The 26,483-nt window shown below is 41.0% G+C and overlaps 1 protein-coding gene across 6 annotated transcripts in view; it reads left to right on the forward strand.

Annotated features, from left to right (window-relative positions):
* SEL1L2 (SEL1L2 adaptor subunit of SYVN1 ubiquitin ligase) overlaps positions 1-24,724 on the forward strand; it is a 73,411-nt gene extending 48,687 nt beyond the window's left edge. For 4 of the 6 annotated variants that reach the window (XM_073339557.1, XM_073339559.1, XM_073339558.1 and 1 more), the window contains 9 exons: positions 76-153; positions 7,696-7,758; positions 8,355-8,442; positions 8,671-8,819; positions 11,243-11,408; positions 11,499-11,573; positions 15,391-15,560; positions 22,739-22,867; positions 24,546-24,724. In XM_073339557.1, the coding sequence (XP_073195658.1) occupies positions 76-153; positions 7,696-7,758; positions 8,355-8,442; positions 8,671-8,819; positions 11,243-11,408; positions 11,499-11,573; positions 15,391-15,560; positions 22,739-22,867; positions 24,546-24,659 (1,032 nt within the window). In that variant the 3' untranslated portion in view covers positions 24,660-24,724. The remainder of the gene's footprint in view (positions 1-75; positions 154-7,695; positions 7,759-8,354; positions 8,443-8,670; positions 8,820-11,242; positions 11,409-11,498; positions 11,574-15,390; positions 15,561-22,738; positions 22,868-24,545) is intronic. The other 2 variants (XM_073339560.1, XM_073339562.1) reach the window with 2 other exon arrangements.
* The last annotated feature ends 1,759 nt before the right edge of the window (positions 24,725-26,483 follow it).

Consider the following 26,483-nt stretch of genomic DNA (forward strand, 5'->3'; position numbering starts at 1 on the left):
ATGAGAAACTGGATAGGCAGGGATTCATAACACATATCTAAGGAGCAAATATCTCCTTTTCTTTATATTGATCAGATGTTTTTAGAAGGAAGTGTTGCAGTGACACAGAGTAATGCTTCTGCTTTTAAGTACTTCACAATGGCAGCTGAAAAGGTAATATAAGAAAAAGTTTATGTTTTTATACAATATTTTAAGAGTGTATTTGATTTACACCTCAATTAGTGTGTAAATTACAGGAGGAAAGCATGCAGTCCATTTCTTCCATTTAATGGAAATGTTATTCAGTGTAGATTTTTAAGTCGGTAACTATAGCACACTTCTGAAGCCTATGAAATATAGTCCTATGTTATGAAGTTGGTGAAGTTGAGGGTAATGGAAAAGCTAGCAGAAAAGTTGGAGAAGTAGAAACAGGAGGTAGAACTGTTAGTTTGTGTGCAAACTAAAGCCCCAATTCTGGAAGGTCCTAATCATCCTCAATTCTCACTAAAGTCCAAGGCATCACAAGAACTCACTAAGTGGTCTCATGTAGTTTTGGGCCCCACACTACAAGAAGGATGTGGATAAATTGGAGAGAGTCCAGTGAAGGGATTAGGGGTCTGGAACACATGACTTATGAGGAGAGGCTGAGGGAACTGGGATTGTTTAGTCTGCAGAAGAGAAGAATGAGGGGGGGTTTGATAGCTGCTTTCAACTACCTGAGGGGTGGTTCCAGAGAGGATGGTTCTAGACTATTCTCAGTGGTGGAAGAGGACAGGACAAGGAGTAGTGGTCTCAAGTTGCAGTGGGGAAGGTTTAGGTTGGATATTAGGAAAAACTTTTCACTAGGAGGGTGGTGAAACACTGGAATGCGTTGCCTGGGGAGGTGGTGGAATCTCCTTCCTTGGAAGTTATTAAGGTCAGGCTTGACAAAGCCCTGGCTGGGATGATTTAATTGGGGATTGGTCCTGCTTTGGAGCAGGGGGTTGGACTAGATGACCTCCTGAGGTCCCTTCCAACCCTGATATTCTATGATCTCTATGATCTATGTAGAATGGATGACAAATAGCAGGTGCCCATGAAAACACTATGATCTGTCTGATAGAAACAAGTGGATCCTGCAGTTTAGGAGCAATTTTTATGCCATGTCCTGTTCTGAAAGAGATGCTGGATATTGGGAGAGGACAAGTACTTCTACAACTGAGATAGTACCACCTTCTTAAATGATCTTGCTAAGAAAAGGAAAGTTGGAAATTATTTGGGTAGTTAGCAGAGTTGTTGGCTTTGTCAGGTTTGGCCAGGTTAATGAATTCTTTAGTGACTAATCATTTGCCTTCTTTAGCATGAAATTGCAAAATCCTCTTCATACAATACCACAGCAGCAAAGTAGTGTGTGATCTTGTTATGGTGTGTTGCAGGGCTACCTCTTCACAGGTGCTTCCGCATGGCCTGGAGTGGCTCTGTGGCATCTTGCCTCTGTTTTCCCTTCTCTCAGGACTCCTTAATAAAACTCTAGACAGTCAAGTAGGGTTGCCAACCCTCCTGGATTGTCCGGGAGTCTGATGAAATTGGCATTGATCTACTGGTGACCATTGACAGCTCAGGGAGATTTTTAATAGGTCGCTAAAAGTCCGGTCGACGGTGTAGCGAGGCTAAGGCAGTCTCCCTACCTGCCCTAGCTCCGCGTGGCTCCCGGAAGTGACCAGCGTGTCCAGCTCTTAGGTGCAGAGGTAGCCAGGGGGTCTTTGTGCGTTGCCCCTGCCCTGACTGCTGACTCCACAGCTCCCATTGGCCAGGAACCACGGGCAATGGGAGCTGCGGCGGCGGTGCCTGCAGGCAGGGGCATTGCGTGGAGCCACCTAACTACCCCTGAGCTTAGCAGCTGGACATGCCATTCGCTTCTGGGAGCTGACCGAGGTAAGCGCCTCCTGGCCGGAGCCCACACACCTTACGACCTAGAATCATAGAATCATAGACTATCAGAGTTGGAAGGGACCTCTGGAGGTCATCTAGTCCAACCCCCTGCTCAAAGCAGGACCAATCCCCAACTAAATCATCCCAGCCAGGGCTTTGTCAAGCCTGACCTTAAAAACTTCTAAGGAAGGAGATTCCACCACCTCCCTAGGTAACGCATTCCAGTGTTTCACCACCCTTCTAGTGAAAAAGTTTTTCCTAATATCCAACCTAAATCTCCCCCACTGCAACTTGAGACCATTACTCCTTGTCCTGTCATCTGCTATCACTGAGAATAGTCTAGATCCATCCTCTTTGGATCCACCTTTCAGGTAGTTAAAAGCAACTATCAAATCCTCCCTCATTCTTCTCTTCCGTAGACTAAACAATCCCAGTTCCCTCAGCCTCTCCTCATAAGTCATGTGTTCCAGACTCCTAATCATTTTTGTTGCCCTTCGCTGGACTCTCTCCAATTTTTCCACATCCTTCTTGTAGTGTGGGGCCCAAAACTGGACACAGTACTCCAGACGAGGCCTCACCAATGTCAAATAGAGGGGAACGATCACGTCCCTCGATCTGCTGCCTACTTATACACCCCAAAATGCCATTGGCCTTCTTGGCAACAAGGGCACACTGTTGACTCATATCCAGCCTCTCGTCCACTGTAACCCTTAGGTGCTTTTGTGCAGAACTGCTGCCTAGCCATTTAGTCCCTAGTCTGTAGCGGTGCATGGGATTCTTCCATCCTAAGTTAAGGTCTCTGCACTTGTCCTTGTTGAACCTCATCAGATTTCTTTTGGCCCAATCCTCCAATTTGTCTAGGTCCCTCTGTATCCTATCCCTACCCTGCAGCGTATCTACCACTCCTCCCAGTTTAGTGTCATCTGCAGACTTGCTGAGGGTGCAATCCACACCATCCTCCAGATCATTAATGAAGATATTGAACAAAACCGGCCAGAGGACCGACCCTTGGGGCACTCCGCTAGATACCGGCTGCCAACTAGACATGGAGCCATTGATCACTACCCGTTGAGCCCGACAATCTAGCCAACTTTCTACCCACCTTGTAGTGCATCCATCCAGCCCATACTTCTTTAACTTGCTGGCAAGAATACTGTGGGAGACCCTGTGAAAAGCTTTGCTAAAGTCAAGGAATAACACGTCCACTGCTTTCCCTTCATCCACAGAACCAGTTATCTCATCATAGAAGGCAATTAGATTAGTCAGGCATGACTTTCCCTTGGTGAATCCATGCTGACTGTTCCTGATCACTTTCCTCTCGTCTAAGTGCTTCAGAATTGATTCCTTGAGGACCTGCTCCATGATCTTTCCGGGGACTGAGGTGAGGCTGACTGGCCTGTAGTTCCCAGGATCCTCCTCCTTCCCTTTTTTAAAGATTGGCACTACATTAGCCTTTTTCTAGTCTTCTGGGACTTCCCCTGATCGCCATGAGTTTTAAAAGATAATGGCCAATGGCTCTGCAATCACATCCGCCAATTCCTTTAGCACTCTCGGATGCAACACATCTGGCCCCATAGACTTGTGCATGTCCAGCTTTTCTAAATTGTCCCGAACCACTTCTTTCTTCACAGAGGGCTGGTCACCTCCTCCCCATTCTGTGCTGCCCAGTGCAGTAGTCTGGGAGCTGACCTTGTTCGTGAAGACAGAGGCAAAAAAAGCATTGAGTACATTAGCTTTTTCCACATCCTCCGTCACTAGGTTGCCTCCCTCATTCAGTAAGGGGCCCACACTTTCCTTGGCTTTCTTCTTATTGCCAACATACCTGAAGAAACCCTTCTTGTTACTCTTAACATCTCTCGCTAGCTGCAACTCCAGGTGTGATTTAGCCTTCCTGATTTCACTCCTACATGCCCGAGCAATATTTTTATACTCATCCCTGGTCATTTGTCCAATCTTCCACTTCTTGTAAGCCTCTTTTTTGTGTTTAAGATCAGCAAGGATTTCACTGTTAAGCCAAGCTAGTCACCTGCCATATTTACTATTCTTTCTACACATTGGGATGGTTTGTCCCTGTAACTGCAATAAGGATTCCTTAAAATACAGCCAGCTCTCCTGGACTCCTTTCCCCCTCATGTTATTCTTCCAGGGGATCCTGCCCATCAGTTCCCGGAGGGAGTCAAAGTCTGCTTTTGGGGTTTGTATTCTGTAGTCTGTATTCTGCTGTTTTCCTTTCTTCCTTGTGTCAGGATCCTGAACTCGACCATCTCATGGTCACTGCCTCCCAGGTTCCCATCCACTTTTGCTTCCCCTATTAATTCTTCCCGGTTTGTGAGCAGCAGGTCAAGAAGAGCTCCGCCCCTAGTTGAAGGGCACCTCCCACACCCCAACCCCCTGCCCCAGGCCTGAGCATCCAAACCCCCTCCAAGAGCACGCACCTTGAACCCCTTCCCACATCCCAACTCCCTACCCCAGTCCTGAGCCCCCTCCTGCACTCCGAACCTCTTGGCCCCAGCCCAGAGCCCACTCCAGCACCCCAAACCCCAAACCCCTCATCCCCAGCCCCACCCCAGAGCCTGCCCCCCAGCCAGACCCCTCCCTTCCTCCCACACCCCAACCTCCTGTCCCAGCCTGGAGCCCCCTCCCACATCCTGAACCCCTCATTTCTGGCTCTACCCTGGAGCCTGCACCCCTCACCCACTCCTACACTCCAACCCTCTGCCCCAGCCCAGTTAAAGTGAGTGAGGGTGGAGGACAGCAAGCGATGGAGGGAGGTGGGATGGAGTGAGTGAGGGGTGGGGCCTTAGGGAAGGGGCAGGGCAGGAGCAGGGCAAGGGTGTTTGTGTTTGTGTGATTAGAAAGTTGGCAACCCTAGTCTAAAGATATAGCACAAGATTCCCCTTCAGGGTGTCTACTTTATTAAAACCAAAATCAACTGAAAATAAAGTCTCTTCCACCCAGTCCTTAGCTGGACCCAGTTCCTCCTATCTGAGAAATTGTTCTCTCTGGTTCTGTGCCATCTTCTCTTTTCCACAGAGGAATCCCACAGTTTTCCTCAGGGCTGTTTTAATACCAATCGGTTGTAACCTTCCTTAGCTTCCCTCAGCTGACCACTACTATCTTTTTCTTATTCTTCCCCCATTCGGGAAAGAACAGCAGACAGCCATTCTTCCTGTGCTAGTGTCCCCCTCATCTGCTCACTCAGGGTTCCCTGCAGGTGAGGGAGACACTAGTACAGGAAGAATGGCTGTCTGCTGTATCTGCAGGCATTTGCCAACACCAGCCATCAGCCCTCTTCTCTCTACAGGCCTCTTCCTTATCTACCCCAGGCCTGAGTGAATCACCTGACAGCCTCATTCTCCCCACGTAGGGAGGCAAGCTCATTGTTTTACAGGAGGGGGCTGGTCCTGTGTCCCATTAAGGGGCTAGCCACCCTGTGACATGGTCCTATCTCTGGAAGTTTTGGATTTGATCCCAGTGCAGTACAGGAAAAGCATGCTTTAATGACCATGTCTTTTGCCTGTATGAATATTGTAATTTATTTTTCCCATCTTACCTTGTGACAACTCAGTGTATACAGATTATGCTGGAGCACTTCTTCTCCCCTTTCCTATGAAACCTATGTGCTGCTTCTTAGCAAAAGTGGCTTCCTTGTTGATTAGGGTAATGTTTGTTAATATGTATGTGATTGCTTTATTTGGTCAGGAGAATGGGATTCCCTAAGCTCATATTTGAAATTTTGAGTCATTTGCCCCAGTCCATCCATAGGGCATGTATTTTTTGGATTTCTTGTTGATTAATGTAAGAAAGGAATCCAAAATCTCCATCTGGCTACATAGATTCAGCAAATACAAAAATTCAGATCTACCTGCATAAAAAATAGGATCTTATTGAGCTTTTTGATGTTAAATTACATAGTAAGTTTTAAAATCACAGGGTCACAGAAATTGGAGATGAAAAAGACCTATGCTGTCATCTTATGCATCTTCCTACCAATGCAGAAAAAAAGTGGTTCTGACAGAGTCAACAAATTATGAGTCACTTCATCCTTAACTCACCCCATTGTGCTTAAATGCACATGGGTATATCACATACTGTATTACCAAGATACAAACAAGGCAAATTAAATAGTTGTTGTATCTAATAATCAGTGAATAGAGAAGGAGTGTGTGTACAACTCATATTGCACTAGAGAACATCAAAGAGAGCTAAGGAAAGAGTCAAGATGAGAAAGCCAAGATGGTGAAAGACTGTTAGCATTTGTCAGTTAGCTTAAATAAGCTTAAATAGCTTAAATACTGGGTGATCGCTTACTTTGGCCAAAACATAATTGTTTCTGCTAAATATTCAAAGAACAAAATAAGATCTTCCAGAGTGAGTAACCAAGAACCAAACACTTGTTGAAATAGAGCATTAAAAAGGGACTTTCGAAATATCTAGTATTGGGCTGGCACTATCTGTGGTGTGAAACCGAAGAAATTTCTGCAATGAAACTGAGGTGGACAATCTTCCTTTTATTTGTGGAGATTTCTCCCTAATCATTATGTTGGGGGGTCTTTGTGCCCCACTGTAGAGCAGAACATGGGTTTGACCCCCCAGTGTCTCTTGGGGCTATTCACTCAGAACCTCTCTGTGTGCTAATGCTCCCCCAACATCTACTAACAGAACAGCATGAATGGAGATCACTACTGTGCTTTTTCAGCAGACAGCTGTTTTCAGATGCCCCACATTACAATAGGGTTTCTAATATGGGGAGGATGGCATGGAAATAATACAGCCTGAACTCTCTAGAGCCAGTGGAGGAAAAATGTGCACCCACCCCTGTCTGCCTACATCTCCTCCAGACTGACCACCTTCCAGCCCCTTCTTTTTCATGTGAATCCAAACTACAGCTGCGCAGAAAAAGCTAATTCTGTTTCTCAGGGACTTTTTATATTTTGAAATTTGGTTTCATTTCAATTCAGAATGAAAACTGCAAATGTTGATGTTCTCTCCAAAAGGGAATGGAACCCCATCCCCAGGGCAATCTACCTAACAGACTGCCCCAGAGCTGGGGACCCTGGAAGCCTGAATCAAGAGAAGCTGTGGTTCCCAGGTTCCTGGCTCCCTGTCAGCCTATGAGGCAAGATGCTGCGGAGCCAGGCTACTGAGGAGTTGAGTAGGCAACAAACCAGGCAGGATTCTGTCAAAACATCATCAGAATCAAACCATCTCCACAAAAGATTGACAAATCAGCAAATGCTGATTGAAAAAAAGTGTTTCATCAGAATTTTTCTGTCTACCTCTAGTCCAGACACCCGGGGACCCCTGCATAGTGTCAAAAAATGAGGGTTGCTACCATAGACATGTCAGAATCTCCTTTTCCAGTGGGAGAGGAAATCCCTGCACAAACAGTGCGTTCCCTGCATGTGCCCCTGAGATCCAGTCAGGGCCTATTAGTAGTAGTTTTTGTGGGGGAAAGAGGGCAGGGAGGAGAACACCCTGCTCTAGTTTTACCATCCACTGAAGCCACTTTTATTAATGGCAATGAAATGACATATGGATAACAAAAATGAAAGCCACTTTTTAAACATATGGTATGGTGTCTCTCTACAAGCAGTCATGAGACTCATCAGAATAAGAATACTAATTTAGCATTGATTCATAATCATTATCAGAATTCATAGTTCTAAGTTCACTATATCATAGTAAAAGAAAAGCAGGAATAGCTAATTGGTTAGTAACTTATATGATAGGTGTTTTCTTTATTGCAAGTGCTTTTCAGTGTCTTAATGAAAAATTACATTCAAACTTAATACATTATTTTAGGGTAATGCAGTTGGACTATGGGGGCTAGGCGTTCTTTATTTTCAAGGAAAAGGTGTTCCAGTGGTAAGAATTATTTTAGTCACTTCAAATATGTTTTTCGCAATACAACTAGTAAAAATACAAGAAAATAAAATGTTTAATCAATATCAACTATGGATTAAAACACTCTTTAATAGGAGATTATAGCTCAAATAACTATAATATAGCTCATTCAAGTGGTACAACTAATATGTTTATAGCACTGCAAATATGAGTAATTTTTCTCGTACTCTGAATATTATCATGAACACACCATTGTGTGTCTTTAATGGAGCTCCTCCTGATTTATACAAGTGTAACTTTGAGCAGAATGAGGCCCAGAGTCGAATTAAATAAATGAAAAACGATGGTAGGTGTTATTACATTCAACGCTATGGAGTATAACTGGTGTGAGATCAGAATAAGGACCCTGATCTCAGCAGATACTATACAAGCTGCACATTGGGGAAAAATGTTAGTTTGATTTTGTTTTTCATTTGTTTGGGATACAGCGTAACATTCTGTCATTAAATTGTGCCACTCAAAAGTGGGACAAAACTTGTCTTTTTCATGAGCACAGAATTCTTACCATGCTGGCAGGTACCTAGAACTTTCAGTAATGGAGAGTAATTACCTTTCAGAACTATACTGAAGCTTTTAAATACTTTCATATAGCAGCTGAGAAAGGTTTGGCAGATGCACAGTTCCAGCTAGGAGTCATGTATCACTGTAAGTACTGTACATTTTTAATTAAAAATTTGCATGAATCAGTAGTTTCAGAGTAGCAGCCGTGTTAGTTTGTATTTGCAAAAAGAAAAGGAGGACTTGTGGCACCTTAGAGACTAACCAATTTATTTGAGCATAAGCTTTCGTGAGCTACAGCTCACTTCATCGGATGCATTCAGTAGTTTGTAATTTTACAAAAACTGAAGTCTCCAATCTCAACTTGATTTGCAGCTGGCTCTGGAGTAAGGAAAGACTATAAACTTGCCTTCAAATATTTTTACTTGGCATCTCAAAATGGACAACCCATTGCTGTTTATTATTTGGCTCAGATGTATGCTGCAGGGACTGGAGTGTTTAGATCATGTCAAAATGCAGTTGAGGTAAATATTATATTTTTTAAAGATTTATGATTAGTTATAAAATAGCCAGGATTTGTATTACTATTTTAACTTCTATTTTTATGAAAGTTGCCTATATTTTATGATTTAGAGTCAGAAATCTGCATTTTCTGAAGTAGGAGAAAAGTGATCATATCTGGGCCAAATTCTGTTTTCAGATGCACTAGTCTAAATCCAGAATAACTCCACTGACGTCAGTAGAGTTGCTCCAGATAAGACCAGTGTAAATTAGAGTAGAGGGTGACCTATAGCACGCAGGTATGATGGCTTTTACACCACAGAGTCATAGAGCGTGTATACACAGCATTTTGGAGTAAGCCTTCCAGCCCGGGTTGACAGACTTGTGCTAGTGGGGCTCACACTAATGCTGTAAAAATAGATGGCTAGACAGCATTTGAAGTTGTGGCTTGGGCTGGAGCTTGGGCTCTGAAGCCTAGGGAGGGAGGCTGGGAGGCTTTGCTCCAAAATGCTATGTAGACATTCCCATAGAGTTTAAGGCCAGAAGGGACCACAAAATCATCCAGTCTGACCTCCTATACCTCACAGGCCATTGACACCACCCAGCACCAGCACAAACCCAACAACTGAAATTAAACCAAAGTATTACAGCACTCAGCACTGGACTCAATCTTTAAATCTATTTCCTAACTCTTCACCAAATTAATTTAACAATGTAAGTACAGTTCTTATCAATTTGGCATTCATGCTTTTTTTTTAAAGTAGGTTGAGTCTGCCTAAAATGTCATGGGTTGATTTAACTTAGCACCATTCATCTCAAGAAATCCTGAGTACTTGTATATCTGACTATTGATAAAACATTTTAGGGAAGATTTGCTGTGGCTGTTTTTGTTCTTTGCCCACAACTATTCATGCCTATTTTAGAATTTTATTGGCAGTTCTAGTTTTATCAAGTCTTCCATGTACTATAAATACATCCAGTTTAACTGGCCCCTTTTCAGCTCAGGCAGTTAGCTGGCAACTTTTGCACTATATCTAGATTTTTTACATTGCTGGCTTTCTTATGAAATACATATGCATTGTGTGACTTTTTATAGTTACATAAGAATTGTTTCTCTAAGACATACTCTTCCATAGGAATCTTTACATCTTGCAAAAAGTTATCCATCAGCCACAGTGCAGAGCAGGGTAGCGTTCCCCTATCCCCCAATACTGAGGGACACTATCCTGTGATACACAGCTTAATTGTGATGTACTTTAAGATCACTGGGGGGAAATGCCAAAATATTGTTACATAGTAGCAGTACTACTATATCATAACCAGTCAGAGTGGAATTTCACCAGCAGATGCTAGTCACAAATGGCCAGTGCACTGGGGTTGCTGCCTTGTGGCATAAGATGTGGACAAAGATGAAAATAGGGTATTCTGGTTTGAGTTCCTCTCAATTTCTCCTGTTGAAGCTGTTCCACTTTGTATTAAATACAGCAGACCCTCACTAGAGCGCGCATCGCTATAGTGTGGATTCGCATATAGCGTGGTCGCGGTGATGGATACCAAATTTAAATATTTAAATTGGGATCCATGGTAACGCGGTCCCCGCGTTAAAGCGGTACCGCGCATGGATCCCGAACCCTGCATTCTAGCGAGGGTCCCGTGTAGTTGAATAGCCATTGGGCCAAAAAAAGTGGGATGTGAGAAATCCAGGTTCAGATTCCTGCTCCCATAATTATTTATACAAAGTGGAACTGCTTCAACAGGAGAGATTGCTAGAGTCCCAGCCTGCAGCCTCGTGTTTAGGGTAGTCAGCTGCAAGGGGGAGACCTGGGTTCAAGTCCCTGCTCCAGAGTAGAGATTTAAGCCTTGATCTCTCACATCTCAGGCAAGTGTCCTAGTTATTGGATATGTGGGGCAAATGGGAGCATCACCAATGGGTTTTTTTGCGAATGGTGCCTAAGTCCCCTAGAGAACATAGCCCAACAAATTTTATTTTGTCCAATAGTATTTGGCAAATATATGTAAAATTCACAAATAGTTTTGTCAACACAAAATTGCATTTTGGGGGGAATAAACTATTCATCTGACAAATTTCTCTCATCTCTAGTTACAATCTTATTTGTGGCTTAATATTCAGCAGAGCATCTTAAAATAAATAACTGTTGTATAACAGAAAACATTTTGGTTTTTATCTGTGTATTTTTCTTTATATGCAACTAAGGAAACAACTTTAGAGTCAGATTAGATATGGATTTATCTGACATTTAACGATTAAATACTCTTTGTATCAGTTAAGGATGCAATTTGGCATAACTTTTTGGTAAACAATGCACACAAATGTTGTAACTTTAACCCTGGTGTCTCCCAGCAGGAGCTAAAGCTCCTAAGATTTATTGCCTGTGGTGAAGTGTAAAACCTCATGGGTTTGTTTTATCACTGTTCCTCTGTTCAGCTTTACCGAAGTGTTTGTGAACTAGGAAGTTGGTCTGAGAAATTCCTGACTGCATACTTTGCTTACCAGGATGGTAATATAGATTCATCTCTTATTCAATATGCATTATTAGCAGAAATGGGGTATGAAGTAGCTCAAAGTAATTCAGCTTTCATTTTGGAATCTGGTAAGAGAAGTTAAATTATTTTCGCTATACATTATATATGTATGTCCAAGTGCTGTTGTAAGCTATGCAAATTAAATTTTTCTTTTACAGAACAGGTTAAAATTCTCAGTAATGATCAGATGTATCCATTAGCACTTCTCCTGTGGAACAGAGCTGCAGCTCAAGGTATGGAACACCATGTTAAAAATAACTTGTAGTTAGCTGTCCACTCTTATAAGTATGATTTTGTTCAACTCTGTTCCTCAGATTGTATAGCCAAAAGAGAAATGAACACTCAGTCGCCCAAGAACATGGCATTACAAACATCAGATAATCAAGCTAACATCATTAAGGGATTTATTCTCACATATTTAACTCACAATTAAAAGGGTATCTGTACTACAGCCTTAGGCATGTTAAACACAATCTAACATTCGAGAAATTCTCACATTTCTAGGTTAAAACACTCAACTATTCATTTATCCTCCACTGATTCAATCCTCATTCATGAGTACTTTATCACAAAACTTCAACTTCAGACTTTAAAACTGCCTACGAAAAATGGTTTCTTTAGCTAAATGAACACCAAGAAAAACTTACACCTACTCACTAAGAAAATTTATAGGAAATTTAGAAGCATAAAGGTGTGTAAAATATGCTGACTTGTTAAATGTGCACTATTTGTATGCTTTACTGCAATATAGCTTCAAGAATAATTTTGGTCTAGAAAACCTCCTTTATAGTTTGTAAGTATCTACTTGGGGAGAAGATTTCTGAGGCTACATCTACACTACAGCCTATGTTGTCATAGCTCCACCAGCATAGCCCCCTAGTGTAGACATCGCATATACTGACAGAAAGAGTTTTTCTGTCAGTGTAGAAACACCACCTCCCTGAATGACGTTAGCTATACCAAGAGAAGCATTCTTCTGCATCTACACTGGGTGTTTTATTGGCATAGATATCACAGGTGTGTGTTTTTTTCACATCCCTGACCAACATAATTATGCTGGGGTAGACCAAGCCTGAAAATAGAGGGCTCTTTAATTTAGCAGACAAAGGCATAACAAGATCCAGTGGTTGCAAACTGAGACCAGGTGATTTCAGGCTAGTGATAAGAGGCAGATTTTTAACAGTGAAGGTAATTAACCACTGGAACAACTCATCTAAGGTTGTGGTGGATTCTGTCATTTGAAATCTTTAAATCAAAACTGGATGTCTTTTTATGAAATTCTGCAGCTCAGTCAGAATTTATGGGCTTGATGGAGAAACTAGTGGGTGTAAGTATCTGTTTTAGGCCAGGGTTGAGACTAGATGATCATAATGGTCTCTTTTGGCTTTAAAAATCTATGTAACTATATCACTAGTCTTCTGCCTACCACAACTAGAGTCCCCAACATAGCATCCACATACAGTCTTTAGGTTAAAAGAAAAGGAGTACTTGTGGCACCTTAGAGACTAACAAATTTATTTGAGCATAAGCTACAGCTCACTTTATCAGATGCATTCAGTGGAAAATACAGCAGGGAGATTTATATACTTAATAGCTCACCTTAAGTGATCACTCTCGTTACAGTGTGTATGGTAACACACATTGTTTCATGTTCTCTATGGATATAAATCTCCCTGCTGTATTTTCCACTGAATGCATCCGATGAAGTGAGCTGTAGCTCACGAAAGCTTATGCTCAAATAAATGTGTTAGTCTCTAAGGTGCCACAAGTACTCCTTTTCTTTTTGCGGATACAGACTAACACGGCTGCTACTCTGAAAACAATCTTTAGGTTAGTGTTTCCAAAACTCACACCCTTTTTGAAGTTTTCCTTCATTTTTAACTCAATAAAACAGACTTCTGTCTGATTTGTTCCCAAAATTCCTCCCTACATAGGAAGTTCACTATTTTCCTGCTTTCTGGAGAGAGACTCAGTTCCTCCTTATACTTGTAGCTTTCAGCTGATTGGACACACCTGCTCTGGTCAATCAGCAGAAATACCTCTGCATCTCAGTGTAGGATCCTAGACCCTAATGCTCTGTCACACAGGATAACAGGAGAAACTAATTACACCGCCAATGACCCTCAAATGAAAAGATGCTTGCCACTAGTCACAGACATTCAGTGCAATAGAGTGTTGGGGGAAAAAGATCCCTCAACTGACAACGTGTGGCAGTGGCACATGGGAAGACAGCCGTTTTCTAGGTAGCCAAGACCCAAGCCATAAAAAGCTTTGTAACGAATGTCAACATTTTGAATATGTCCTGAAACCAACAAGAACCTAATGAAGCCTTCAAGAGATTTGTATAATATCTTTCAGGAGAACCCCTCTGTACACCACATTTTAGTAATCCAATCTAGAGATCACAAAAGGTATGGATAACTGTGGTGAGGTCCATATCAAAAACAGTCCCGGGCTTTACCAGACACCAATGAAAAATGATGCCATGTGTGAATCCATGAAAGAACCCGCCATTTCAAGTGCTTTCACTTCAGTAATCTTCCACTTATTCATCTGCCACTTTGCCTGACTTCATGCAAGTTTCTACTAGTCCTCTCTCCCTCTTGTTGTTTCTGGTGCCACCACTCTCAATCCTGGCCTCTCCCTCATGCGCAGCTTCTCATACTCCTTCCCTACTGGATCTATTCCTGATAACCTTATTTCCATCCCATGCCTTCTTTCTTCCCCCTTTACTGCTTTGAATCCAAATCTCCCCCTTTCTTGCCTCCAAATACACTATTTGCAAGCACCTGGGCTATGCAAGCTATTCCTGCTGCTACATGTCCAGATCCCTCCTGGATCTACAGCACCAATATTTTTGTCTCCTTCACTTCAATGAAATTGGTCTTACCAAGATCACCAATGATCTCCCCGAGTCAAGTTTAAGGGCCTCTTTAGTCTCCTTTTCCTGGATTTTTCACCTTTTCAGTCATTCCTTCCTTCTCCTCCTCCCTCTCTCCCTTGGAGTCTTGGAACTCCAGACTTCTCTTCTTTCCTCCCCAACTACACCTCATTGTTTCTGTCAGTAGCTCATGCTTCCTTTTCCTGCTCTGTTGACATCCTTTGAGGAATGTACTTCTGTCTCCTTCATACCTTACTCCCAAGTGATGTCATCTGTTCTCATGGTTTCAAATGTCATCTGTACTCCAGTGATTCCCAGATCTCTCCCCCTTCCTGACAATACCTCCCCTAGTCTGTCTCACATCTTCAGCTGTATATCTGTAATCTCATCCTGCTTTATCTCTAAACAATGAAAAATTAAATTCCCCTAGTGTTTTGCACTAAAACATTTCCTCTTTCTCTTCTCCATTCCTGTCAAAATTTCCACTCGTTTCCCTGTCACCAAGGTGCTCAAACAGGGATCATATTTATTGTTTTTTCCCCTCCGCTCCCAGGCTATTGCTATATTGTCTGTTTTCCCTTCACATACAAATCTACCCTTTCCTCTCCATCCCCTGCCTTTGACATCATGCTGCTCATAACTTCTTGTCTTGCCCCCTTAATTTATCCAAAATATGGCTGTCACAGTCCTTACTTGCCACCATGTTGCTTCCTTTTTTTCTCTAATCCCTCTCTTGTCTTTCACATCAAATTCAAGCTTTCACCTTCAAGGCTGTATACCAACTCTGCCCCACACACATTTCAATGTTAATTTCCTCCTACTTTCCTTTGTGCTCTCTGCATTCCAAGAGGCCCTCCTGTCAGTCCCTTTCTTATTCTTCTCCCGCATTATCTTCACACCTTCTTCCATGCCATTCTTTACATGTGGGACTTCCTTCCTACTTCTGTACTCTCAACACCTTGGTTTTTTTCCCAAATCCTTCCCACTTAGACTACTCTACAAATTATAATAATTTTATGATAACTGAAACCATAATGCTTCAGATTTACATTTTATTAATTTTTAATTATATTTGAGAAAAATACAATTTTATTAGAGGAGGAAAGTTTGCAAGAAGCACAGTTTAGACTAGATTTTTGTTGTGACTTTTCTTTTTAATATTCCACCAGGCAATGCATTTGCTAGAGTTAAAACTGGAGATTACCACTTCTACGGTTATGGAACCAAGAAGGATTATGTCACAGCAGCAATTCATTACAGCCTTGCAGTTGATCACCACATCGCTCAAGCCATGTTTAATCTGGCATATATGTATGAACATGGTTTAGGTATTCCAGAGGTAATGTGAACTGCATGTGGTGCAATCTGTGTGTAAAATTAACCTTAATAGATATAGTTGAAATGAAAAGCTATTATAGCTATAATATCCTAATGTAACATTCTGGTTGAGACACAATCTCCCATGTGAAGGAAAATTAGGTAAACAGAGTAGGCTATGAATAAGAGATACACATGAAATAATAGATGGTATGGTGAAGGCCAAGAGAGTTCTCTTTTACCTTGCCACATAAAAACAAGGATCAGAAATGAAAATAAAGTTAGTGCACTAAAGATGGAAATTCAGTTTTAAACAGTGCATGATCAATCTGTAAGATCTATGACCACTTGATATCAATGAGACTAGTTCTTCACCTGACGTGTCTCCAAATGCCATGGGCCTGGTTCTCTGATTGGTTTCTCTGCTGATTGCCCCTTCTTCTGATGATTCTCATTCTTCCACTTCTTAGGGGGAAGTAATGGGGAAGTAAGCAAGGCTCCAGTGATCTGAGGTTGGATTAGTGGAACTAGAAGAGAGGTGGTTATGCTATACTCTACTGTAACTCTGAGTGATGCCAGGGGAAAAGAGAGAAGCTAGTATGGCTTCCTGCTTATGTGTAAGCTCCAGCAGCTGCACAAAGGGATAGAAGAACATATGGAGAAGGCAGGCAGGGGTTTCTTTCAGAGAGCCACCATCCATCCTTTCCCCCCACTCTCGTGTATCCGCCTACCCAGAGGTGGTGCCTCTATAATGGAAGCAGACCACTTCTAGTCTTAAAAATTATAGTAAGAAGGTCACCCTTTTAATCATCACCTCTGTTGCCTGTGTAGCTAATACAGCTATGGTAAAATGAGCAGGATTCTATTCACTCTTATACAGGAATTATTTACAAAGTTCCAAGCCGTTTCAGTCATTTAGACCTACTGAAGACAGTGGGGCTTCACTATTTGGACTACAGAACTTTTATTACTGGTAATAGTGACAAGAAGCAAAGATGGTAGCTTGAGTCATATCTCAGGCAAGTTTGAAGGACTGTCAGAAGAAGCATCTCTTTACTTGTAAACTGGACACATAACTAAGACAAACATGCAACCACATTATGCCATCATCAGTCACTTTTCAGCAAAGAGTCACACTCAGAAGCTTTTCCTACTGTTCCTGATTTTCTTTTCCTTCCAAGTAACTTCGCAAGCTTTGCGCCTCCTCCATCTATGAGTAGCAGTAAGCTGTTTCAGTATGGTATGGCTTATGAGCAAAGCTCAATCAAATTCACTTTAAATGTCTCTATACGCCTTCTGCCCTTAGTTTGCAGAAGCCATGCAGTCAACAGGCATATGTTGCCTTGACAAACCAGACCTCTAAGCCCTGAGGATGTCTGGGATCCACTGGAATATAGCCTGATATCTCTGTGGATTCTCAGACTCCACTGTATTGTCCACACCTTCTGTCCCCTTGTTGAGGATACAAATCCCACTCCCAAGAGCAGCATGTATAGTTACCACTAGAAGTTTTGGGGGTTGTTTTTAGCAGTTTTTCCCTCCTGGGGATTCCCCTATGGGAGGGAAGGATGAAGCCCTAGGAGGAAGAATGTAATCAAAGTGAGGCCCAAGAGTTAGGCAATGTGTCCCTGACTTAGCCACATATTTTTGTGACCTTGGGCAAGGTTTCAGAGCCAGATTTTTCGAGGTGTATGCATGCAATTATGTAATTAATTAATGCACAAAATTGCCACAATGGCATGAACAATTACAGAAATTGCATATACAAAAGATGAGCTACGTATCTAATGAATATGAGTGCATGGGCAAATTTAAAGGTAAGTCTATTAGCTATCCTGTCATATGCAAATACTTCTGATGATTTGGCCCTTATTCTATTTGACTAACTTTATTAATATTTAATGGTTAATATTAGCAATATTAACATTAATATTAATAATATTTATTTAAATCTCTTGTTAAGCAGAGTCATTGTTCGCATTTATAATAATGCTTTTCAGCTAAGGAATTCAGAGTACTTTCGAAAGTATTGTTAGGAGAGGGCAAATAGTGAAAAGCATCACGAATATTTGGTTACATTTTTCAGTAAATCTGCTGCGGCCATGCTAATGCCCCTTTGCATTAAATATTTACTGCAAATATTTGAATAATTGAGTTTGACCAGCATGGATGCTTGTGGAAAGTGAATGAATGCCAAAGTCTTGAGATCAGCGTATTTGTCCCAAAATCAGCCAATTTGAGGAGATTAAAGTTGTCTTGCAGATATTCTATAAGCAGAAAATAAAAAACTAATTTGGTAAAAATAAGAGCAAAGCTGGTCATTCTTATACAGACAGAACAAGCTGAATTATTGTAGCCCATAAGGGGAGAGTGTCATCTTTAAGCCCTTATACTTCTTTACTTTTATGGATTGCTTTTCAATTACAGTTTGAATTTTAAGAAATAAAATTTATAAAAACAGATCATTACTAAATTAAACTTTGATCAGGGCTTAAAGGTTGATACAAGAAATCATAGGACTGGGAAGGGAACTCAAGAGGTCATCTAGTCCAGTCCCCTGCACTCATGGTAGGACTAAGTATTATCTAGACCATTCCTGACAGGTGTTTGTCTAACCTGCTCTTAAAAATCTCCAGTGATGGAGATTCCACAACCTCCCTAGACAATTTATTCCAGTGCTTAACCACTCTGACATTTAGGAAGTTTTCCCTAATGTCTAACCTAAATCTCCCTTGCTGCAATTTAAGCCCATTGCTTCTTGTCCTATCCTCAGAGGTTAAGAAGAACAATTTTTCTCTCTCCTTCTCCTAACCGCCTTTTATGTACTTGAAGACTGTTATCATGTCCCCTCTCAGTCTTCTCTTTTCCAGACTAAACAAACCCAGTTTTTTCAATCTTACCTCATCCGTCATGTTTTCTAGACCTTTAATCATTTTTGTTGCTCTTCTCTGGACTTTCTCCAATTTGTCCACATCTTTCCTGAAATGTGGCGCCCAGAACTGGACACAATACTCCAGTTGAGGCCTAATCAGCGCAGAGTAGAGCGGAAGAGTTACTTCTCGAGTCTTGCTTACAACACTCCTGCTACTACATACAACAATGATGTTTGCTTTCTTTGCAACAGTGTTACACTGTTGACTCATATTTAGCTTGTGGTCCACTATGACCCCCAGATCCCTTTCTGCAGTACTCCTTCCTAGGCAGTCATTTCCCTTTTGTATGTGTGCAACTGATTGGTCCTTCCTAAGTGGCATACTTTGCATTTATCTTTATTGAATTTCATCCGATTTACTTCAGACCATTTCTCCAGTTTGTCCAGATAATTTTGAATTTAAATCTTATCCTTCAAAGCACTTGCAACTCCTCCCAGCTTGGTATTGTCTGCAAACTTTATAAGTATAACTCTCTATGACATTATCTAAATCGTTGATGAAGATATTGAACAGAACCGGACCCAAAACTGATCCTTGCAGGACCCCACTGATTATGCGCTTCTAGCATGATACTGAACCACTGATAACTACTCTCTGGGAATGGTTTTCCAACCAGTTTTTCAACACCTTTAGTAGTTCCATCTAGGTTGCATTTCCCTAGTTTATTCAAGGTCATGTGAGACAGTATCAAAAGCTTTACTAAAGTTAACATATACCATGTTTACCGGTTCCCCCCATCCACAAGGCTTGTTAGCTTTCTTTGAAAGGGTATCAGGTTGGTTTGACATGATTTCTTCTTGACAAATCCATGCTGACTGTTACTTATCACCTTATTATCTTCTAGATGTTTGCAAATTGATTGCTTAACTATTTGCTCCATTATCTTTCCAGGTACAGAAGTTAAGATGACTAGTCTGTAATTCCTCAGGTTGTGCTTATTTCCCTTCTTATAGATTGGCACTATATTTGCCCTTTTCCAGTCTTCTGGAATCTCTCCCATCTTCCATGACTTTTCAAAGATAATCGCTAATGGCTCAGATATCTCTTCAGTCAGCTCCTTGAGTATTCTAGGATGCAATTCATCAGGCCCTGGTGACTTGAAGACATCTAATTTGTCTAAGTAATTTTTAACTTGTTCATTTTCCTATTTTAGCCTCTGATCCTATCTCACTTTTACTGGCATTTATTATGCTCGACGTCCAATCACCACCAACCTTCTTGGTGAAAACTGGAACAAAGAAGTCATTAAGCACCTCTGCCATTTTCACATTTAATGTTATTATTTTTACCCCCCATTGAGTAACAGGCCTACCCTGTCCTTGGTCTTCCTCTTGCTTGTAATGTATTTGTAGAAGGTTTTCTTGTTACCCTGTATGTCTCTAGCTAGTTTGATCTCATTTTGTGCCTTGGCCTTACTAATTTTGTCCCTACATACTTGTGTTATTTGTTTATATTCATCCTTTGTAATTTGACCTAGTTTCCACTTTTTATAGGACTTTTCTTTGATTTTTAAATCATTGAAGAGCTCCTGGTTATGCCAGGGTGGTCTGTTGCCATACTTCCTATCTTTCCTACTCAGTGGGATAGATTGCTCTTGTGCCCTTAATAATGTCTTTTTGAAAAACTGCCAATTGTTTTTCCTCTTCGACTTGCTTCCCCTGGGATCTTACCTACCAACTCCCTGAGTTTGATAAAGTCTGCCTTCTTGAAATCCATTGTATTTATTTTGCTGTTCTCCCTTCTACCATTCCTTAGAATCATAAACGCTACCATTTCATGATCACTTTCACCGAAATCTGCTGTTCAACTTTCCTTCTTGGTTTAGTTCTCTCTCTCTTCATCTATCTGTTTTTTCTGTTTCTTTGAAAAAATGGTGTAAGAAATTAAGTGGTATCACTTCTGCTTCTTTTTCCCCCAACCATGGGGGAATCTCTCCCCAATCCACTCTGCACCCCAACTAACCATGGTACATCTATCTTTATTCCATCTTTCTTTTATGTAGCTCTCCTTTTCATCCTGAGCCTCATTCTTCTTTGGATAGTGTGTTCTGCTTCAGGTGTGTGCATGCCCCATGTGCCTCCAATTGGAGATGATCAGTAGCAGTGCCTGTTTGGCCCACCATGCTCTCCAGAAATCCTCTTGCCCTGTACTATGGTAAGATAAAGGTTCATTAGGCCTCTTCTGCCTCTCCCCCATCTCAAATATATTTCAGGTTTGTTTTGTTAGAGAGGTTCCTTCCCCCAAGTTATATCACTCTTAATGAAGAGAAGTGGGGAAAATGAAGATAGGTTTGTAAAATGTAAAATAAATAGGATGGAAAGATAATAAGATTAATCTTAAGGAGTGATCAGCGCTGACCTTCCTAATATAGCTCCTTTATGACTCTGCTACATTTATTGCATACATCCAACAGGGGTTCTAAAATTTACACGAGAAACATTGCAGGATATGGAAAAGGAGCCTCTTGTGGTCACCTCCCTTCCCAACCTCAATTCCACACCTTGCTTGTGAAAACTGAAGTTCTTGGTTAGATTAAAAAGTAATGTAAAAGACAGACCAAAAGATGGACCAAAAATTCACTTCAATAAACTGTGTGGCGCTTCTTGGTTCTGTCTGCCCATGCTGTATCTGTACTGTCTATGCTCTACCTGGAAGGAGGACTTTGTTTGATACAAGTTCTTCTCTTATTATCTGTAACACCCACTACTTGAATCTCTGCAGATCACTTTCAGCTTAGAAAACAACCATGGTTAAGTGAATTTTCACCAAAGAAAATCCTGACAAAGACATGAAGCAGCTCTTGAGGCTGGAAAGAGTAGCTTGTTCTTTGGGTTTCTTCATTGGTCTGCAAAAAGAAAAGGAGGACTTGTGGCACCTTGGAGACTAACAAATGTATTTGAGCATAAGCTTTCGTGAGCTATAGCTCAGCACACGAAAGCTTATGCTCAAATAAATTTGTTAGTTTCTAAGGTGCCACAAGTCCTCCTTTTCTTTTTGCGGATACAGACTAACACGGCTGCTACTCTGAAACCTTTCATTGGTCTGGACATTCTGAAGAGTCTTTGACTAGGCTTCAGCAAACATGAAGCAGTAATTGTCTGACAACTTGCAGATGCCATTGTGATATAATAGCTCCATGGATCACACTTTGAGAACCATTATATTAGAGATAAAACCCGTTTCCTTTTCCAGCCTCTCCTAAGTGGAATCCAAACATACTAGTGTTCAAGTTTTGAAACCTTGGAGTGGTATTTAAGTTAGGCAAGATTAATTCAACTATCTTTAACTGAAATACTGCACGTTCAGTTAAGAATGGATAGTATTTTTGATCTTATGGGGAAAAAGGAGTGCTGGAATTGTAGAAGAAATCCTGTACTAGCAATATTTACAGCCTGATGTCTAAGATCAGAGTAAGTTTGAGATAAGCATCCAAATTGAATTTCTACTCATTACTAATAATTATTAAGTAGAAATTTGCAGACAACTATGCATTAAAAATAAACTAAACAGGAGAAACTAACCAAGAAGAGATGATGAGCAGCACGAGCAACCACACTTGACAAGCCTAGCTAGATCAATGCCTTTCGAAAGATTCTAGTACTTTACTAACTACATAAATATTTTACCAAAATGTGCCTTGCTGAGAAAGTAGCTGATGGGGCAAAGTTACTAATTGGTTCTATCACGACATGAATATGCTAGCTAAAATTGAGGGTATTAGACTAAGAAATTGTCCATTAAATTTATGGACTAATTTTTGTATACATCTAGTTATTAATTTTTGTCAGAAAACCAGATAATTGAGTGGCTGTATTTCTAGCTTTAGATTTAAAGAATTACTGCTTAATTAGATAATTTAAAATGTCTGACTGCCTATTTTAAGTATCCAGGATCAAATGCTGACTTCAACTTGACTTCCTACTGAATTCAGAAGACCATTTATACACACAAGACAAATGAACTGAGAGGTTGTGGGGGTTGAAAATGAGTTTGAGAAAGTAGGCACACAAATTAAATGTAAACAAAATCCATTTTTATCTCATGCCAACATTTATACATGAATCTAAGGTTTATGCGTTTCAAGTATTATTATAGCTTAGTATATCCTTTATGATACACTAAGCTACAAAAATACTTGACAAGCAGAAACCTAAAAGACAAACAGTAGAAATGCTTTGAAGATTAGCTAAAGCATCATAACATTCATTTAAGCAAATTCCACATGTTCTAAGTAAAAGAGACACACACCCTCTTTTTTTTTTTAAAGGATATACATTTGGCTAAAAGGTGGTATGACCTCGCAGCACAAACAAACCCAGATGCTTCCATTCCAGTGTTCTTGGCACGTATGAAGCTAGAAGTTAAGCTTCTATTCAGTGAGATGCAACTTTTCAAGGTAAGTATGATTTGGACATACTGACATGTTTTTATCAGGGCCAATTCCGATATTTTTCTTGTGAAATTGCTTTTTTACATTCTATTGTATACTTTTAGATTTGCTTATTGCACCTCTTCCAGATCCTGGGTATATTACATAATAAGTCCTGTTTCCGTAAAAATAGGCCCACCATAAGACTTGTCATACAAATTGCACGATCTATTCTCTCCCCATCCTCATACCGAAATTTCCATTTGTACAAATGCAGAACACCCTACAAAAGCAAAACCATAATTTTAGTTGTAAATTAAAGTGCATGTGACTTGAAGCCCCTCAAATCTGTAGTTTGACTTCAAGTCTGCCAAGTTTAGTGGCAATGTGGTGCCCTTATGGTGAAAAGCATCAGCTCATCAGGACCTGGGAGCACATTATGCTCATCTGAAGGGAGAGGAGTCCTTGCTTGTTCTTAAGCAATCTCCTCCCAAAAACCCAGGAGTAGCATAGTGCTGATGAGATCCAGGGGACTAGTCCAGTCATCTTTTGCCAGGACACGGATTTAAGCTGTAATAAACCTTTCCACAATGGATTCCTTCACATCCCTCCATACCTTGATTAGCTATTAACTAGAAAACCCAGCTGCTTGTCCCTCCACTTCACACAGTGAAAGGAAGTACTTCTGCTCACCTATTCTGAAACAACTCCACCAAATCCTATCAGAATCTGAGGTTTGGGAATACAACCTATAATCCCAGTTTTGCTAGGAATAGCATTGGTTCCTTCATGCAATACTGGTAGTTTGAAGCTGTTCCTATACTGCCTCCCAATCTGTTGGGCATTTCCACACAGTAAGCAAGCTGGGTGCTGCCTTGGAGACATGCAGGACTTGTGCACCCCATTACAGATGCCCTATACACAAAGCAAAAAAACAGGTAAACTCAGAATGTCTGTTTTATAGAATTGTGGGTTCAAAAAAGAATTAGATAAGTTCATGGAGGATAAGTCCATTAATGGCTATTAGCCAAGATGATCTGGGATGCAACCCCATACTCTAGGTGTCCTAAGCCTCTAAGGGTATGTCTACACTGCAATTAGATACCCCCAACTGGCCTGTGCCAGTCGACTCAGGCTCACAGGGTTTGGGCTAAGGGACTGTTTAACTGTGGTGTAGATGTTCTGGCTCAGGCTGCAGCCCGAGCTCTGGGATCCTTCCACCTCGCAGGGTTCTAGACCCTGAGCTCCAGCCCAAGCCTGGGCATTTACACTGCAATTAAACAGCCCTGCAGCCCAATTCAGATGGCATGGACCAGCGGCAGCTTTTTAATTGCAGCGTAGATATATCCGAACTGCCAGAAGCTGGGAGCAGATGACAGGCAATGCATCATGCGTAAATTGCCCTGTTCTGTTCATTCCCTCTGAAGCACCTGGCATTGGCCACTCTTGGAAGACAGGATAGTGGGCTAGATGGACCATTGATCTGACCCAGTATGGCCATTACGTTCTTATTATAGGCTTTATTCTTCTGTGCTTACCATATTATACAACTTTCCCTGATTTAAGTTTACCAATCCTAGCATTGTCTAAAACCTCATTAAAAAGAGCATAATGCTTTCATTTTACACTTTTTAAAAATAGCTTCTATTTTGCATGTAAAAAAGTATTCTCTGTGTTACTGAGCTCTTCCTTTCTGTCCTAGCAGTTTACTTCAAGTTGGAAAATGTCAAAACTGGACACCGTGCTGCGACCACATTGGGATCTGTTTGCACTGGTAGTCATAGTTATTTTGCTTGTACTACTGATAAGAAATAGGTAGAACTGGGAAAATGTTAACGTGAAAATCTTTTGGTAGTTTCCTTTATATTCTAAATAAAAATTCTATTACTCATTTTTCTAACATCTCTTTCTAATACTTATGGAACAAAGTGAAAATACGTGTAGCTCTAGGGAAAGTTAGTAACATTACAGAAAATTAGGTTCTTAATTTAAAATGGATAATTTGCTTACAGAAACTAAAGCCTGTCAGTACAGCAAAATCTTTCATTTGCCCGCTGATGGACACACACACAGCAGATAACCAGCTATCCCAATTCTCAGGAGTATGCTATGCAGAAAAAATCCCTTATTTCATAAGTTACTTTAATATTGTTTACCTGCTTATTTTAAAGAATTATAGTAAAAGATCAGCTCAGTGTGCCAACATACAAAAGGAAAGCAGAAAGAATTAACAAAAAGCTGCCAGTTGGAAGCTAGACAGCCCCAACAGGTTTTAATTACTCTGAATGGGTTCACATGTTCACATTTCAACAGACCAAATATGCCATTAATCCATTGTCAGTCACTGAAATAGTTTCTCTGCAGTTTGTTACCAGATTATTGCTCTAATTAAGTAGGCATGACATTCACTAGAGTTTCTACTAGCTAACAGAGAGCCTGGTCCTGCATTCATTGTTAGTGGCAACATATTCCTGGACACCAATGGTGGAAGATCAGACCTCTAGCATGACACTGAAGAAAATCATTTTTCTAGAGGAGAAGACTTCTGTATGTGTGATCATTTTGTATCTGTCCTGAACATACATCACTTGTTTTGTCAAGCCACCAGTTTCCAAAGTACTTTGAAAGACAATGACAGGTTTCAGAGTAACAGCCGTGTTAGTCTGTATTTGCAAAAAGAAAAGGAGTACTCGTGGCACCTTAGAGATTAACTATTTGAGCATAAGCTTTCGTGAGCTACAGCTCACTTCATCGGATGCATACTGTGGAAAATACAGAAGACGTTTTTATACACACAAACCATGAAAAAATGGGTGATTATCACTACAAAAGGTTTTCTCTCCCCCCACCCCACTCTCCTGCTGGTAATAGCTTATGTAAAGTGATCACTCTCCTTACAATGTGTATGATAATCAAGATGGGCCATTTCCAGCACAAATCCAGGTTTTCTCAACCTCCACACCCCTCCCAAAAAACCCACTCTCCTGTTGGTAATAGCTTATCTAAAGTGATCACTCTCCTTACAATGTGTATGATAATCAAGGTGGGCCATTTCCAGCACAAATCCAGGGTTTAACAAGAACGTCTGAGAAAGGGGGAGGAAAAATCAAGGGGAAATAGGTTACCTTGCATAATGACTTAGCCACTCCCAGTCTCTATTCAAGCCTAAGTTAATTGTATCCAATTTGCAAATGAATTCCAATTCAGCAGTCTCTCGCTGGAGTCTGGATTTGAAGTTTTTCTGTTTAATATCGCAACTTTCATGTCTGTAATCGCGTGACCAGAGAGATTGAAGTGTTCTCCGACTGGTTTATGAATGTTATAATTCTTGACATCTGATTTGTGTCCATTTATTCTTTTACATAGAGACTGTCCAGTTTGACCAATGTACATGGCAGAGGGGCATTGCTGGCACATGATAGCATATATCACATTGGTGGATGTGCAGGTGAACGAGCCTCTGATAGTGTGGCTGATGTTATTAGGCCCTGTGATGGTGTCCCCTGAATAGATATGTGGACACAGTTGGCAACAGGCTTTGTTGCAAGGATAGGTTCCTGGGTTAGTGGTTCTATTGTGTGGTGTGTGGTTGCTGGTGAGTGTTCGCTTCAGGTTGCGGGGCTGTCTGTAGGCAAGGACTGGC

The sequence above is a fragment of the Lepidochelys kempii genome, chromosome 3, assembly GCF_965140265.1.
Source record: "Lepidochelys kempii isolate rLepKem1 chromosome 3, rLepKem1.hap2, whole genome shotgun sequence".
Taxonomy (NCBI): Eukaryota; Metazoa; Chordata; order Testudines; family Cheloniidae; genus Lepidochelys; species Lepidochelys kempii.